The following is a 15,068-nucleotide window of genomic DNA, read 5'->3' as shown; positions in this document are numbered from 1 at the left end:
TAGTTTCTCATTCCTCTCGGTAGAAGGAAAAATGTCTTACTAACTTCTCTTATAAACAAGATCTAGTATAACACCATCGATCTACCTTAGAACTCAAAAGGTATGGTCAAGTGGCACGGGACTCGTTAATTTTTTTTTTTAAAAAAAAAACATCGATCTACCTTGCTGCAGCTCTTGCACTCATGGACGTATGGTAGTTTGTACTTCTCTGTTTCCTGTAAGAAGAGTACACGTCGCCGTATTGGCTTGGCTCGTTCGGGTCTGCAGTTGCCCCGAGTCCCAGCCTTCCAGAACTGCTCGATCCGGGCTTTCTCTCTACACCTCCATCAGGAAGAGTCCCAGTATCCCGGTCGACATTCAAGCCGAGGGGTGGGGGAATGCAGGCTCCTCCCTTACGGGACGGCGATCTTCTCTCGTACTCATGATCGTCGTCGTCATCGTCAGCACCCCTTGATTCGGATGGCTTCATGGATCCTTCCAAAGGGTTGACCTCTCCAATCTCTCTGAATTGTGACATATTCGAGGGTGGAATCACAGTGGGGATATCCAGAGGGCTCATCGAGGAGTAAGGTACCCCACTGCCTATCTGCAGCTTTCTGACCATACCTGGAATGAGACCGGGCGGGAACAAGAGATACGGGGGAAGCTTTTCGCCAACATTTCCGGGAGAAGGTGCAGTTTGTAGATTTGTTAGTTGAACAGCGGAAGGCATGGGCATTGATCCAGCGAAGCCACCAGAAGGAGCTGAAGAGAGATGGAATTGCTGGTTTGGTAGAGCTGAGACGAGGGGGACTTGTTTGTCTGCGTATTCTTGGTTGAGTATGTTTGGAACGGAGCTCTGCTTATCCGGCTGCCATTGTATATGGTTTGGCGCCCAGTTCATCCCTAAAGTAGGTTGCATAAATTAACGAATTCGTATTCCTAAATTTATACGGAAAAAATAAATAACGGGAAGTACCTGTAGCAGCAGAATGATCTCCTGATGCATCAGGGTGGGCACCTGGAAAAGAATTTGGCTGCAACCCACTCAGCATGTCGCTTTCAAGCCCGTAGATTGTATCTTGGTCATATACTTCTTTCGAGGCCCAAAACTGCAAGATTTTCTGAAGACGTGACTGGTTTTCATCCTTGTTATGAGGGTTGTGGTATATCTTTGCAAGCATAGAACCCAAGACTGGCTTGAATGCAAGCGCCTCGTTGTCGAGTTCCTGCGGGTTGACCCGTCTCTGCAAGCTGTATATTCCAGAAATCAAGATGTAAATATATCATAGGAAAAACTTGTACTAATTCCATAGATTATACTTTGCTCAAATATAATTACTAGTAATTCAAATCGGTTGATCTTGATTGATACGAAATTTCTCCACTAGTGTAAGGTTTAAGAAAAGTGGCATCATACAAAAAATTTCAGAAGATTACAAAAATTGAAGACTTCTTGCATATAACCATCCAATATGGAATGATAGTAAGTTAATATATGCACAAGCACAAGGATATAATTAATCAAGCATGACGAATTAGTAGAGAACTCGGTAACTTGAAGTAATCAAAACCAACCTATCAAAGAGGATATCGTTGGCAAGGTAAACTATATGCAACTGCCTCTCAGAATCATCGAGGGACAGCCAGGCCAGGAGCAAATGGAGCCCTCTGCATAAACCAAGTCTTGGCACCTTTTATCGACTCCTTTGTACCAGTGAGACTGTTCAGAACACCATTCATCTCCATCTCAACATCAGAAGGAAGTGGTCGAGATAGACCTTTAAAAGGTCGGTAAGGTTGATCAAATTCAGGATGGCTATGACCCACCATCGGCTGAGAGTGATGAGGGTGCTGCTGCTCATAGAACGGTGAAAAGGGAGGTTGCTGCGGGTGAGCAGATCCCCCAGCAGAAGAATTTGGAGCATTAATGGGTGCTGGACTCATCATGGGGTTGGGAGGATGCAACACTGGCAGCGAAGCTGGGAATGGAGGGTTGAAAGGACCCATGAGTGGTCTAGTTGCCATCCAAAGCTTATAGCGGTAGTAGATATGGCCTTCACCTCCAAAAAGAAAACCATAGGCAGGATTATCTTGCTCTCTTTCCCGGACCACAGCTTCAAACTCCGGGCCATTCTTCACAGCATACTCAACCAATTTGCCGATGCGCTTATGGCGCTGGAATTAATAAATAAACCTCTCATATATATTGCTACTGCATCTTATTTTCAATCAAGGGAGGCAAATCAAGGTGTCATGCCATATATTTTTGTAGTTAATCTTTGCAACTAACTTAAGAGGGCAAAATGAAACTAACAATAAGGCAACAAAACATGTGAAAAAGTATTCCAAAACATAAAGGACTTTTTTCAAATAGCTCCCGCTTCATTTCAATTTCCAACGAGAAAATTACACAACACATACGGAAAATTTCTATTTTTATTAATGCATGTTAGTAGAATTCCATTTTAATGAAGGGCTTTAGTTTTATTCCAACTTAGGGAGTGACGCATAATCATTATGCGTCTTTAAAAAGTAAAACGCACAACGGTTATATGTCTTTAATGAATGACGCATAATCATTATGCGTCGTCGAGCAAAAACGCACAAACAATTTGCGTTTTAGAGTGACGCACAACACTGATGCGTCTTTAGTCAGTGACGCATAACCCATATGCGTCTTTAGTAAGTGACGCATAAGGGTTATGCGTCTTTCATGAAAGACGCATGATGATTATGCGTTTTTAAAGACGCATGACGATTATGCGTCATTAGTTGAAGACGCATAACCCTTATGCGTCTTTAAGTAGTGACGCATAACCTTTATGCGTCACTCCTAAAGATGGAATAAAACTAAACTCCTTCATTCAAATAGAATTCAACTATCATGCTAGAACAAAAAAAGAAAGAAGTCCAACACATACAGATAGATACAACTGCACATGGGATATGGCTGTTTATGCTTACTCAAACACACTCTCCACATAGCTCACAAGGGCATTACGAAAAATATAGAATAAATTAAGGGAAATCGGTCCCTAATATCATGAACTTTGCCCAAATTTTGATATTTCCCATGAACTTTCAAATTAGTACCATAAATCATGAACTTTCAAATTGGTTTGGTATTTCCCCAATAATCCAAGAACTTTTGAAGAAATTCCCTAAAATGTGTTCCTAGCGTTTGTGAAAGAGAGAAACAAGATTTTGTATTTTAATTTTTGTAGTGTAGCGTCACATGTGTGTGTTTCTAATTGAAAGTTCATGATTTATGGTACTAATTTGAAAGTTCATGGAAAATACCAAAATCTGGGCAAAGTTCATGATATTAGGGATCAATTTCTATAAATTAACCAATACACAAAAATAAGTGCAAAAAATGACAAACACAATTCACCATGTGAGCTACCGCAAAACAAGAGAACAATTTGAAGATTTCGGAAATATACATGTGTCTGAGCTGGGACTCGGATTGAGGCACAGCATGAGATGCTGTGCTCAAAACGCAGAGTTTTCTATATGAAACGCCGATGTTGTCATATAGAAAACTCTGGGTTTTGTGGTGACATTTGATACCTTATCCATAAGTAAATGGGACAAGCTGGAAACGTGTAGTGTATAGCTGTATTATAGCTTGCAAATGTTGACTTTTTCAACTTTTATACTTATAAAAAAGCCTTAGTTTAATTTCTACTTATCCTCCATATTTCATAGTTGAGAGTTCCTATAATGTGTGTCAAATATCCAACAATATATGTGTGTGTTTGGACTTTGGGTGATTTATAAACATAAAAAAATGAGGTGGTTGCTCGGGCTGATGTTATTGGCTGTGTGGCAAGTGGTGAATTCAGACCCGCAGACATTGAGTTTGGGTAATGGATGCAGCAGTGAAGTACGCAAAGATGCATCTAACTTTGGCAGCAACCTGAATGCCACCTTTCTTCAACTCCGAGCTACTCTGTCAGATGGCAGTAAGTTCGCCACAGCTTCATCGGGGGCTGTTTACGCCATGGTGCAATGCAGAAACTACATGTCTGAAACCGACTGCTTGGCCTGCTACGACGTTGCTGAGTCCACAATTACCAAATGCTCAGGCAACGGTGGCCGGGCCGTCTTTGATGGCTGTTTCCTCAGGTAATTAACTATTGTATCTCCTTATTTATGTTATGTACTCCTACTAACTAATGTAGTTGAGAACTCAATCGAATAGCCTACAACTTTTTAAAAGTTTTTTCGTTTAATTATCTGATCCATAAATAAATCATTAGTCCTTTTCAACATTGTGTTCAATGGTTCGGATCTGTGTCCCATCTTCCATGAGCATAGGAGAAAATCCAACCTCACAATCACAACCACAACCCCCAAATTTCAATCCAAATCGCCTTTTGAGACAGCCTGGTGCCGGCGTCTAAAAAGTGAAAGCTAAGGCGTAGGAGAAACGAGTATAAATATATTTATCAAATTGAACAACTCATGAGCATGCATGTATAGATTGTTTGTCAAACAGATTTAAATCAAAGATTAAAATGGATATTAGAGAATAGAGTAGAATAAAAGTATTTCCTTACTTATGTAGAAATGTAGTAGAGAATTCAATCAAGCAAGCTAATGTAATGTACCACATACCCTCTTTAACGTTGTTTGATTTTAGCATTTTAATTCTATTTTACAACAGTTAAATCATTTATAATCGACATGTTAGGTACGAGAACTACGACTTCTTCCAAAAGACAAGCGAAAGTTGGAGAAGTTGTGAGAGTGTTTCATCCTCGGCGGCCGGTTTCTCCGACGAGAGAAATGGATTGCTGAATGATCTTCAAGAAGCAACTCCGAGGATGAAAGGGACGTATTTTGCAGCGAGTCACCGGAATAAGATGGTTTATGCGGTGGCGCAGTGTGCTCTCACAGTCACCCAACTCGGCTGCCAAGCTTGCGTGCAGGCGGCATACAAAAGCTTACAGAATTGTAACAATGCAGCAGGCGGCAGGGTAGTTGATGTTGCCTGTTTTATGAGATATTCCGATCAATCATTTTTTCCCGACAATCAGACAACAAATATCAAACTACCAGAACCAGGGTTCAATGAAAAGGTGGTCATATGGAGCTCTGTTGGAGGTTCTCTACTACTAATTGTATTTGTTGCCATTGTTTTCATGTTGTATAGGCACCTCAAACATCCTCTAGCAGGTTCATTACTTCTCTCTCTGGATAATTAAGCTACCATCTTCATCTTGATAATCTCTCCTTGTTGTTTGTGTTTGTACAGCTAACATATTTTGGGGGGTGGGATCCTCTGCTGTCCCTAATAGAGTATTAAAATAATATATAAATATTTTATTTATTTACTTGAATTTTTTTATCATGGTGTGTGTAGCAGCAGGGGCTGCTGTGCTAAATAGCACAGCAGAGGATCCCCATCCCATATTTGGGGCAACACAGTTGCAACTTCCGAAGACATACAGCTACACTGATTTGAAAGAAGCAACAAACAATTTCAGTGAGGAAAATATATTAGGAAAGGGAGGTTTTGGTACCGTATACAAGGTAATATTATTAATTCATGGTTGTAATTAGTTTGGGTAAGTGTTGTTGGATTAAAAGATAGGGCGATATTGATGAATATACAGGCGACACTGGGAGATGGTATTGTTGTAGCAGTGAAGAAGCTGCTTATGACACACAGCAAAGCAAAGGAAGATTTCGAGAGCGAAGTAAGAATTGTAAGTAATGTTCATCATCACAACCTTGTCCGCCTCTTGGGATGGTCCAAAAACGAAATGGGTCCCGACCTGCTTCTCGTATATGAGTTCATGGAGAACAAAAGCCTCGACATATGGTTATATGGTATGTTTATATGCTGCTGGGTCAGTAAAGTTGCTTATACAGTGGTTTCAGTTTTTTCTTTACATCAGGTAAAAAGCGAGGAAAGTTGAGTTGGGAACAAAGGGCGGATATAATATATGGGACGGCCAAGGGGATTGAATATTTGCTCGAGCATTACCACCAAACCATCATACATCGAGACATCAAATCCTGTAATATACTAGTCGACAATCGCTTCCAAGCTAAGATTGCCGATTTTGGTTTGGCTAGGCTTCTGCCGGAGGATATAACACATACCCACACTGGATTTAAAGGCACATTGTAAGTCATTAATTGCTGTTTCGTTCTCATCTCAATATCTATAATACCTCAGTTCACTACCGATAATCTTGGTAGTGGATGATGCGAATTTTAATGCAAAATTGGTAGCATATGAGAGAAAATGTGATTAGAGTATTATTAGTGAACAACGAGTCCCACTTCATGTATGAGAGAAACTTACAAAAAATGTGGAATGGGACTAATTTTTGTGAACCAACCAAAATGAAAAAACATGACGGAATGTGTATAGTATAATATTTATATATATATATATATATATATACATATGATCAGGGGGTATGCAGCACCGGAATACGTCAATAGGAAGCATTTGTCTGAGAAAGTTGACATCTACAGCTTCGGAATTGTGATGCTCGAAATCATCAGCGGCAGACAAGCAACTGAGGTCAACCCAGACGGTGAATATTTACTTATTGAGGTAATTAAATATACATGGATCATTTAAAGTAGATTTGTGGAAGGTACTGATTATGTATGCAGGCGAGGAAGTTACGCAAGAGAGGCATGCACCAAGAGCTAGCTGACTCGGAGTTGAAACTGGAAGAATATAAAGTGGAAGATCTGAAAGAACTGGTGGAAATTGCTCTACTGTGTGTAGAGGAGTCGCATGAATTGAGGCCAACCATGTCTGAAGTTATTTTCAAGCTTTCCGGCAATGGATCCATTGGGGTGCGCCGAACCCGAACCCCTTATTCCAGTTATGAAACTGCAGTTGATAGTGATTTGCCTAGTATACAAGAATCTGATGATGCCGTAACGCTTTCCGATTCCGGCAATGGATCCACTGGGGTGCAGATGGCTGTCCGAACGCCTTCTTCCAGTTATGACACTGGACTACTTGATACTGATTTGCCTTCTGCCTCTGAATCTCATGCTACCTCCTTACTCACCCACCCAGGGAGGACCAAAAGTACACTGATAAGGATACAATGCCTCAACTGGAGAGAGAGATGCCGGAGGAAGTAGAAGAGCATGGCGATGACAGCAGTGAAGAAGAAGAAGACGTGAGGGAGGAACCGCGAAGGTTTATGAGGCAGAAGGGAAAGTCCGCGTGGTTCAAAGATTATGTTTCACGCTAGTTAGAGTTATTTTAGTCTTTTATTATTTTTAATATTGTCGCGTCTTTTATTTTTGGAACTTTTGAGTCGAGCAGAATATAAGCTCCGTTTCGGGTTTTCTTGTTGGTTCTTTCTCGGAATGATCGAGTCGAACCAAACCTAGGGTCCTTAGAATAATTATAAATAAGGATTCTGTGCATTGAAACTGGCATATATCAATACACAAGAATTTTCCTAATTTCTGTATTTTTACTTTTCACGCAAGTTTCTCTCGCCCAAACCCTAGTTGGGCGAAAACCTAGGCTGCTCGACGGAGGGTCTCCGCGAACGAACCTACCTATCCTCTGGTGACTCCTCGTTGCCGGAACTGATACGATACATCATCGTATCATACACACATTTGGGTAATTTCATGTTTTGATGTTTGCATTTTTGTCATTCTTACTTTGGTCACAATGCGTGTATCAATATCAATATGTTTTATGATTGTTTGCATAATGTAGTACAATGTCTGTAACAACAAAGGTATTCATATCAGAAGATCATAGTAAAATCAAATCAAACTTGCCAATACTATAGAACAAGATTTGTCTCTAGCTTATAAATTTTGCGGCTCCCATTTAAAACTAGTACCTTTGAATAACTTAAGGAGGATCAAACTACTAGAATTTGCCCTGTGCTGGAGCATAGGGCCGAGTACGCAGCTCGGGCACGCAGAGATCAAGTCGAACCCACTCATAGTCCCCAGCCTCCGCCTCGGCTCCTGTTTTTCAGAAACAATATCAATTCTCTGCACACAAAAATTACTTACGAGATCTTAAACTAAGACTTTCTTGAAACAAAAGTTTTACACAAGTCATGATTTTTATATATTTAGTCTTTCATGTCCCTCTCCAATAATTAATATCCAATAGGAAGATTTGGTAAGAAAACACAATCAGCAAACAGTTAATGTACTACCTCTGTCCCTGAAAATTTGATACAGTTTACCATTTCGGTCCGTCCCTAAAAATTTGATACACTTCACTTTTACCATTTTTGGTAGTGGACCTCATATTCCACTAACTCATTCCTACTCACATTTTATTATAAAACTAATACTTTAAAAGTAGGACCCACATCCCACCAACTTTTTCAACTCACTTTCCATTACATTTCTTAAAATCCGTGTCGGGTCAAAGTGTAGCAAATTTTGGGGGACGGAGGTAGTATATAATAAACAATCATTATGAAAAATGAGTCATTAATTTCTGGAGAAAGAACGTGGTTGCATAGAAGACTTGAAGGTTGACGGACCAAGTCTTTTTTCTTTATATATTATACTATTTCTTAAATGAGACAACTTGAAATTGAATACTCCCTCTGTCCCATTAAAAATGAAACGTTTTTCTTTTTTGGTTGTTCCATTAAAAATGAAACGTTTCCTAAAATGGAAACAATTCTATATATACTTTTTCATCTCTCTTACTTTACTCTCTCTTCATCTACTCACAAAACAACACTACATAAAATCTCGTGCCGGTTTCCAAATGTTTCATTTTAAGTGGGACGGAGGAAGTACATATCATAAATATAGTAAGACATTTCAACTCAAATTTTATGTATATTAGTTTTCACAACCGTCCAATTTATTTTCCTCTTGCTAATTTCACATTATTGATTAATCAATTGAAATTTGAAATGAAATAACAATATCATTACACTGAATATAAAGTTAAGAAATGTACTATAAAAAAGATTTAGACAACAAAAAATATATAATTAAATCAATTTGAAATTAAAACAACACAACTATATAAGTTGATTACAACACTTTTGGATCTCTACTACAAAAAAATAAATCACACTTTAAGAATTTATATTATTCAAAACATCAATATAAAATAATTAATCCACAACTTATATTACTCAATATATAAAATCCATGACCATAAAAATAATAATCATATATGTGTACAAAAACAATTTAAGTTATTAAATGCTCGAGACAAGGGTTTTCAAAGCATCATTGTCATCTATCAATAAAATATCACTAAGAAAATCTATATTTACATGATCAACATTTGGATGCCTCCAATAACCACATAAGAATTGATGAATCATTTGTAAGCTCTAACATAACTTAAAATGCATATTTGATATTGGAGAAAGACAAAATATTTTATTACCAATGAAAATACATCTTTGAAATAAATTATTTGCAATTAAAATTTATAAACTGTCTCGTCTTGTTTAAAAGTAAACATGTTCATTCGAACACGTCACACTTGGAGATATAAATATTATAACTATATAAATTTAAAATACTTCCCATCTTATTCAGAAGTAAATAAAATGCAATTTTGCATGCCATGAAATCGATCTTCTTCTTATTCTTCCTTCATCTCTTCCCCTCATTTGTTAGAATCAAAATTATTGAACTGAAATTCGTTTTTGGAATATATTATTTCTTAAAGCAATCTCACTATTTAGAAAATGGTTTAACCTATTGATTTTGTCAAAAATACAGTACTCCCCTTCATAAAACTCACTACCCCTTATTATTTTTCTTTCACCATATCAATTAATTTATATAAAAATTAAATAGACTAACATATTTACTTAATATTTATAATTGAATACAATACACATTTTTCTTTGATTTCAGTTTTATGTGGTTTAGTTGAATTTTTTACAATTTTATTGTATCTTATTAGGGTACACAATTATTTTTTGAATTTGGTTTCATTTTTACTAGATAAAATTGGCTAGTAAGGCTAGAAAATGAGCGCCAAGAAAATTTCGAATGAGCAACTTATAGAAATCAGAATCTATCATATATATACACACACAGAGAAAAACATGCCCGTCAAATCCAAACGTTTTACTATACAAGAAATATTTTAATGCAAAGATTGTAACTTGATCGGAGAAGTATCCTCTGCTCTGGTTAAAACCACAGCAGCCCATGCTGTGCCACAAAACGCAAAATTTTTCTAATGAAACGGCACTAACCATTTAATATTCAATTCATCACCCCACCCCCACCCCACCATGCCCCCTTATTCCCTATTCCTACCCCACCTTTTCTTGTAATCCATTTACATATTTCTTTGGATGCAACAAATATTTATATATTCATTTCATCTCCCACAGTAAGGTTATAAACAATTCTTTTAATCTCCACTTAACTTTATTATTTTAATCATTTAGCAGGAAACTTGGCATGAACTATTTCTTTTAATTCATTTATTTATTTTTTAAGTAACAAATTCTATTGAATTCTTTTCATTATTATAATATTTTTAGTTTTATTTCTTATTGAATTCATTCACATTAATTTAATTTTTATTACATTAAAAATTCCATTGAATCCTTTATAATCATTTTCTTAATATTTCGTATTTATTAATTTTTTTTGTAAATTGACTACTATGATTGAGTTTTAATAACACGCACTTGATTTAAAAGTACGTAAATTTTTGCCCAGCCATTTTAATTTTTTCATTTTGATAACTAAATTTAAGGTGTTTTTTTTACTAAACAAACAAATAAAAGTATACCATAAAAAAATAAAATATTAAGGAAAAGAAGTAAATTTCTGTTAAACCACAACATACACTTCTTTTTCTTTTAATATTTTTTCTGGAACATCTTTTTTATTTTAATAACAAAATCTAATTTAAATATCAAAAAATGACTTATAACTAAAAAAATTAGAAAAAAAAACATTTAAATATATAAAATACTGTATAAGAAAGAAATCCTAATATAGAATTAAAGGATTTAGTAGTACACAGTCTCTGAGTTTATATTCAGACAAAATGTAAATGGATTACAAGAAAACGTGGGGTAAGAATAGGGAGTGGGGGGTGATGAATTGAATATTAAATGGTTGGTGCCGTTTCATTAGAAAAATTTTGCGTTTTGTGGCACAGCATGGGCTACTGTAGTTTTAACCACAGCAGAGGATCCTTCTCCAACTTGATCACCTATAAATAACATAAGCATAGGTCAAATCTGCTTTGCTTTATTCCTCGAACTAGGGGGCCTGCCTCTGGCCTTCTTCGCTGTGGGCGAGCCCGATCCATCAATCTCCATATGCGCTGGTGGAGGGGTTACCAAGAAATACACAATTTCCGACCAAAATACAAATAAAATAACACCCGTAAAATCAGACCAAAATTCAGAAAAAATCAACAAAAATAAGGAATATCTTACCAAGAAAATAGGGGATTTTTCTGCAGCACTGGAAAAATAACAAGCGCGAAAAGACGGCGGCAGCTAATTTCCCAGGAATTGTAAGTAGAGAAATAAATTAGGGTTTTTGAAGAGAAATGCTTTTCGTAAATAAAAAATTATAATTATAATCAAAATAATCCAGCCCAATTATAACTAGTTTTTACTACTTTTTTACTCAATAAAATAAAATTTGGGTACTAATGTAATTTTATTTGAATTTTATGTTTATGTTACCACTTACCACGGTGTTTTATTTTTTTCATTTGGAGGTGGTGGCATATTGGACATTGCACTCTCTTATGTTAGTGACTTTTGACAAAAAGAACTAGCAAGAATATTATTTAATTTTATTTCTCTCATGAATTTCTTCGTGGATTTTTATCAGTATTTTCCATCTTAATTCATGTTAGTATTACGCCTCTATATATCTCTATATACTGCATAAAAATAGAGACTGGCAAAGCTACATATATAGAAAAAAAAGGGGGGATTACAAAATAAATAAAGATTCCTAAACATTAACTGTTAACTAAAACATTTGGTTTGTTTTGTGCAATCCTAGTTTCTCCGCATGAAAACTACACAAAATTAAACTCTACATATTGTATGAATATACTATCATAACACAAGATGATCTTTCAAGACCTGTCTAGCAAGATCAAATGCCCCACTTTGCTTATATATCAGGTGAAGATTGTAAGCTGCTTCACAACGAAGATCACAGTAGAATACGTAGCCCCATTTGAGGAATTATGCAACGCAAGTGGTATAATTCATCAAACGACTGCTCCATATTCACCACAATCTAATGGAGTTGCAGAACGCAAGAATCGAACTCTAAAAGAGATGATGAATGCATTGCTGCTCAGTTCAGGGATGCCCCAAAACATGTGGAGGGAAGCTGTTTTGACAGCCAACTACATCCTAAATAAAATCCGACTCAAAGGTAAGGATGTTACTCCTTATGAGTTATGGAAGGGAAGGAAGTCATCCTACAAATACCTCAAAGTGTGGGGTGTTTGGCAAATGTGATGGTTCCTCCGCCCAAAGAAGTGACGATTGGTCTTAAAACGGTTGATTGCATCTTTATTGGGTATGCACTTAATAGTAGTGCATATCGATTTGTTGTCCACAAGTCTGAAATACCGACTATGACCGTGGGAACAACAATCGAGTCAAGGAATGCCCCATTATGAGCTACGGCCCCATTACTACCCACATCATGCTTGTAATACTTAATTATATTGATATTTCAATCCTCTTTAATTAAACTTAAACTTTATACACCTTGACAAAAATTCTTCTAATTTCTTCAGTTTCAATCTTACATAAAATTCACACACTTAATTCTCATAGCATTGTATATTCATATAGATTAATACTATTTGATTTAATTCCTCTGCAATATTGAATTAATCGCAGAAAACATCTTATCAATGTCTTAGAAATTCTAACATCTCATCATAATTTTTTTAGACTTATAAAACTATCAACTATATTTAGTAATTATTGCTATTTTTCAATATCAAATTATTCACAAAAAGTCCTAATTCTCCAATTTCCTAATCAGAATTGCAAGTTCCGTCTAGGGCCAATTTTGGGATGTTACAAGGGTCCCACCTTATTAGAAAGAAAAGAGTTACCAAAATAAGAAAATACATATTCTTGTAGGACGAACTAAAATGGAAAGAATGCATATTCTTATAGGACGGAGGAGTATGAAAAAGACCATGATCTGAATCAGTTAAAGATATACTCTCTTCATACCGGGTCATATAAAAATAGAAATACACTAATGCATAACCAAAACCAATCTAGAATCATTAGATTTTAAAAAGAAATATTCCCGTCATACCGGGTCATATTAAAATAGAATTACACTAATGCATAACCAGGACCAATGTAGAATCAGAGCACTCCCAATGCACTTGGCGTTAAATCCGGCGTTTTATCGCTGAAAATTTGCCGGCAATAGAGAGGAATCGGCGATAATCTGGCGTTAATTCTACCGAATTAACGCCAAATCCCGAAAATTCGCCGGATTATCGCCGACCACTGTGGGCGATAATCCGGCGATAAAAATAGTTTTTTTTTTTTTTAATTTCCCCCCCTATAAATTTAAAATTTAATAATTAATTTAAAATAATTTCCCCCCTATTTTTTTTTTAATTTTCGTCGTTGTAATTTTTTACTCGTGTTTAATACAACGAACTTTATTACTATTATTTGTCTTGTCTTATAAATTAGCTAGCTTTATTATATACAAAAATAAAACAATTAAATTAGTAATGATGTAAAAATGAAATGTTGAGTTAGGGAGAAATAAGGGAGAAACCATTGGAGCAGTTGGCTAAAAGTTGGCTAAAAACTGGGGATAAATTTTGGTGCTGATGTGGCGCTGATGTGGCAGGAGTTAGGGAGAAATAAGGGAGTTTTTAAGGAGAGCATTGGAAGTGCTCTCATTATACTTTAAAATGAGTGGACAAACTAATTAATGCACAAAATATCAACAAAGGCGTAAAATTGTCACTATATGTGGTTCTCTTTATATCAATATAGTATAGTATTAAAAATATCCACAGTCAACACAATGAATGAGTATTTCAACACAGTTATATTGATATTGTTAATATATTATATTAAAATATTTCGATAGGTATATTAAAATAAAATTATTTATTGAAACATACGAAAATCTAAATAACAATTATCAAATTTCATCATCTGAATCTATGAAATTATTTAATTTTATGTTTGCTAAAAAGTAACTTATGCAAATTTAAAATTTTGAAATAATTTTTAGGAGAGAAAGTGGTTAGTTTTAATAACGAATCGACAGTATTAACATTTTTTATTAATTTAATAATTTTATAAAATTATTCACTTGGCATTATTTTAATAACTATATCTTCAAATTTAATGGTTAAGAATTGTTCTTAGTTATTATATGCGCTCTAGTTATTTTTTTTAATACACCCTCCTACATCCCCTTTTGATCTCTTTCACATTCTCAATTTTACATTAAAACTCTCACTTTTAAATTTTCTATTTTATGAACGGAGTGAGTATTTTAGAATAAAATTTAAAAATGTAGCTCTTACCAATCCTTTTTTCTACCTCTGGCTTGTAGAATTGGTAATACTCGCATACGAAGAAAGTGTCGTATTCGTATTTAGGAACATAGAACTCGGCAAACTCTCGAGACTCGACCACATCACGGCATGCCTTAGACGCAAGCTTGGAGTTGACAATGCTTACAATCGAAAGTCTAGAGATTATATCTATCGTGATTTCTCGTGGTAGCTCTCCAAACAAATCAGACCCCTTAATGCGTTTCATCTTTCTTGCTTGCTTCCTTCAACAATACACCTTTTTATAGTAATTCATGTACAGTATAATATTTTATTGACTATTCATTCATTGATTTATAATATCATCTCTTACTCGTATAGAAAGTAATCAAAATATTATATGAGATTTCATATATATATCGTTTTATAGTTAAAATAGGAATATAGGATGGGCATAGATTGATTAAATTTATTTATATATGAAATCTCAAATCGGATTTTGATTATTTTAGAAATATAAATATGATATTATTTCTTATTTGACCCCATATTTTGGAGATCGATATGATAATTA

The 15,068-nt window shown here is 35.5% G+C and overlaps 1 protein-coding gene and 1 pseudogene across 3 annotated transcripts; one reads left to right on the top strand and one right to left on the bottom strand.

Annotated features, from left to right (window-relative positions):
* Window positions 1-157: 157 nt before the first annotated feature.
* On the bottom strand, window positions 158-2,653 carry LOC125200516 (annotated as a pseudogene).
* A 1,040-nt stretch (window positions 2,654-3,693) lies between these two features.
* LOC125202136 (cysteine-rich receptor-like protein kinase 2) lies at window positions 3,694-7,440 on the top strand. Of its 3 annotated transcripts, none has more exons than XM_048100482.1 (7): window positions 3,694-4,113; window positions 4,682-5,166; window positions 5,357-5,523; window positions 5,607-5,823; window positions 5,892-6,123; window positions 6,418-6,562; window positions 6,625-7,440. In XM_048100482.1, exons 1-7 carry the CDS (start codon window positions 3,734-3,736, stop codon window positions 7,108-7,110), a joined length of 2,112 nt encoding a protein of 703 aa, XP_047956439.1. In that variant the 5' UTR covers window positions 3,694-3,733; the 3' UTR covers window positions 7,111-7,440. The 3 variants fall into 3 exon arrangements, with proteins under 3 accessions (XP_047956439.1, XP_047956440.1, XP_047956437.1); XM_048100483.1 differs by having other exon boundaries at window positions 5,354-5,523; window positions 6,481-6,562; XM_048100480.1 differs by having other exon boundaries at window positions 5,354-5,523.
* Window positions 7,441-15,068: the final 7,628 nt, after the last annotated feature.

This window comes from Salvia hispanica, chromosome 1 (genome assembly GCF_023119035.1).
Source record: "Salvia hispanica cultivar TCC Black 2014 chromosome 1, UniMelb_Shisp_WGS_1.0, whole genome shotgun sequence".
NCBI classification, from domain to species: Eukaryota; Viridiplantae; Streptophyta; class Magnoliopsida; order Lamiales; family Lamiaceae; genus Salvia; species Salvia hispanica.
The sequence above is the reverse complement of the archived record's forward strand: the minus strand, read 5'-3'. Positions and strand labels throughout refer to the sequence as shown.

Bases quoted from the DNA above. Each gene is read 5' to 3' on its own strand.
- LOC125202136 (XM_048100480.1), top strand. From the start codon at position 3,734: ATGTGTGTGTTTGGACTTTGGGTGATTTATAAACATAAAAAAATGAGG. The intron at 5,824-5,891 runs GTATGTTTATAT...TCTTTACATCAG, and splicing joins CCTCGACATATGGTTATATG to GTAAAAAGCGAGGAAAGTTG. The intron at 6,124-6,417 runs GTAAGTCATTAA...ACATATGATCAG, and splicing joins ACTGGATTTAAAGGCACATT to GGGGTATGCAGCACCGGAAT.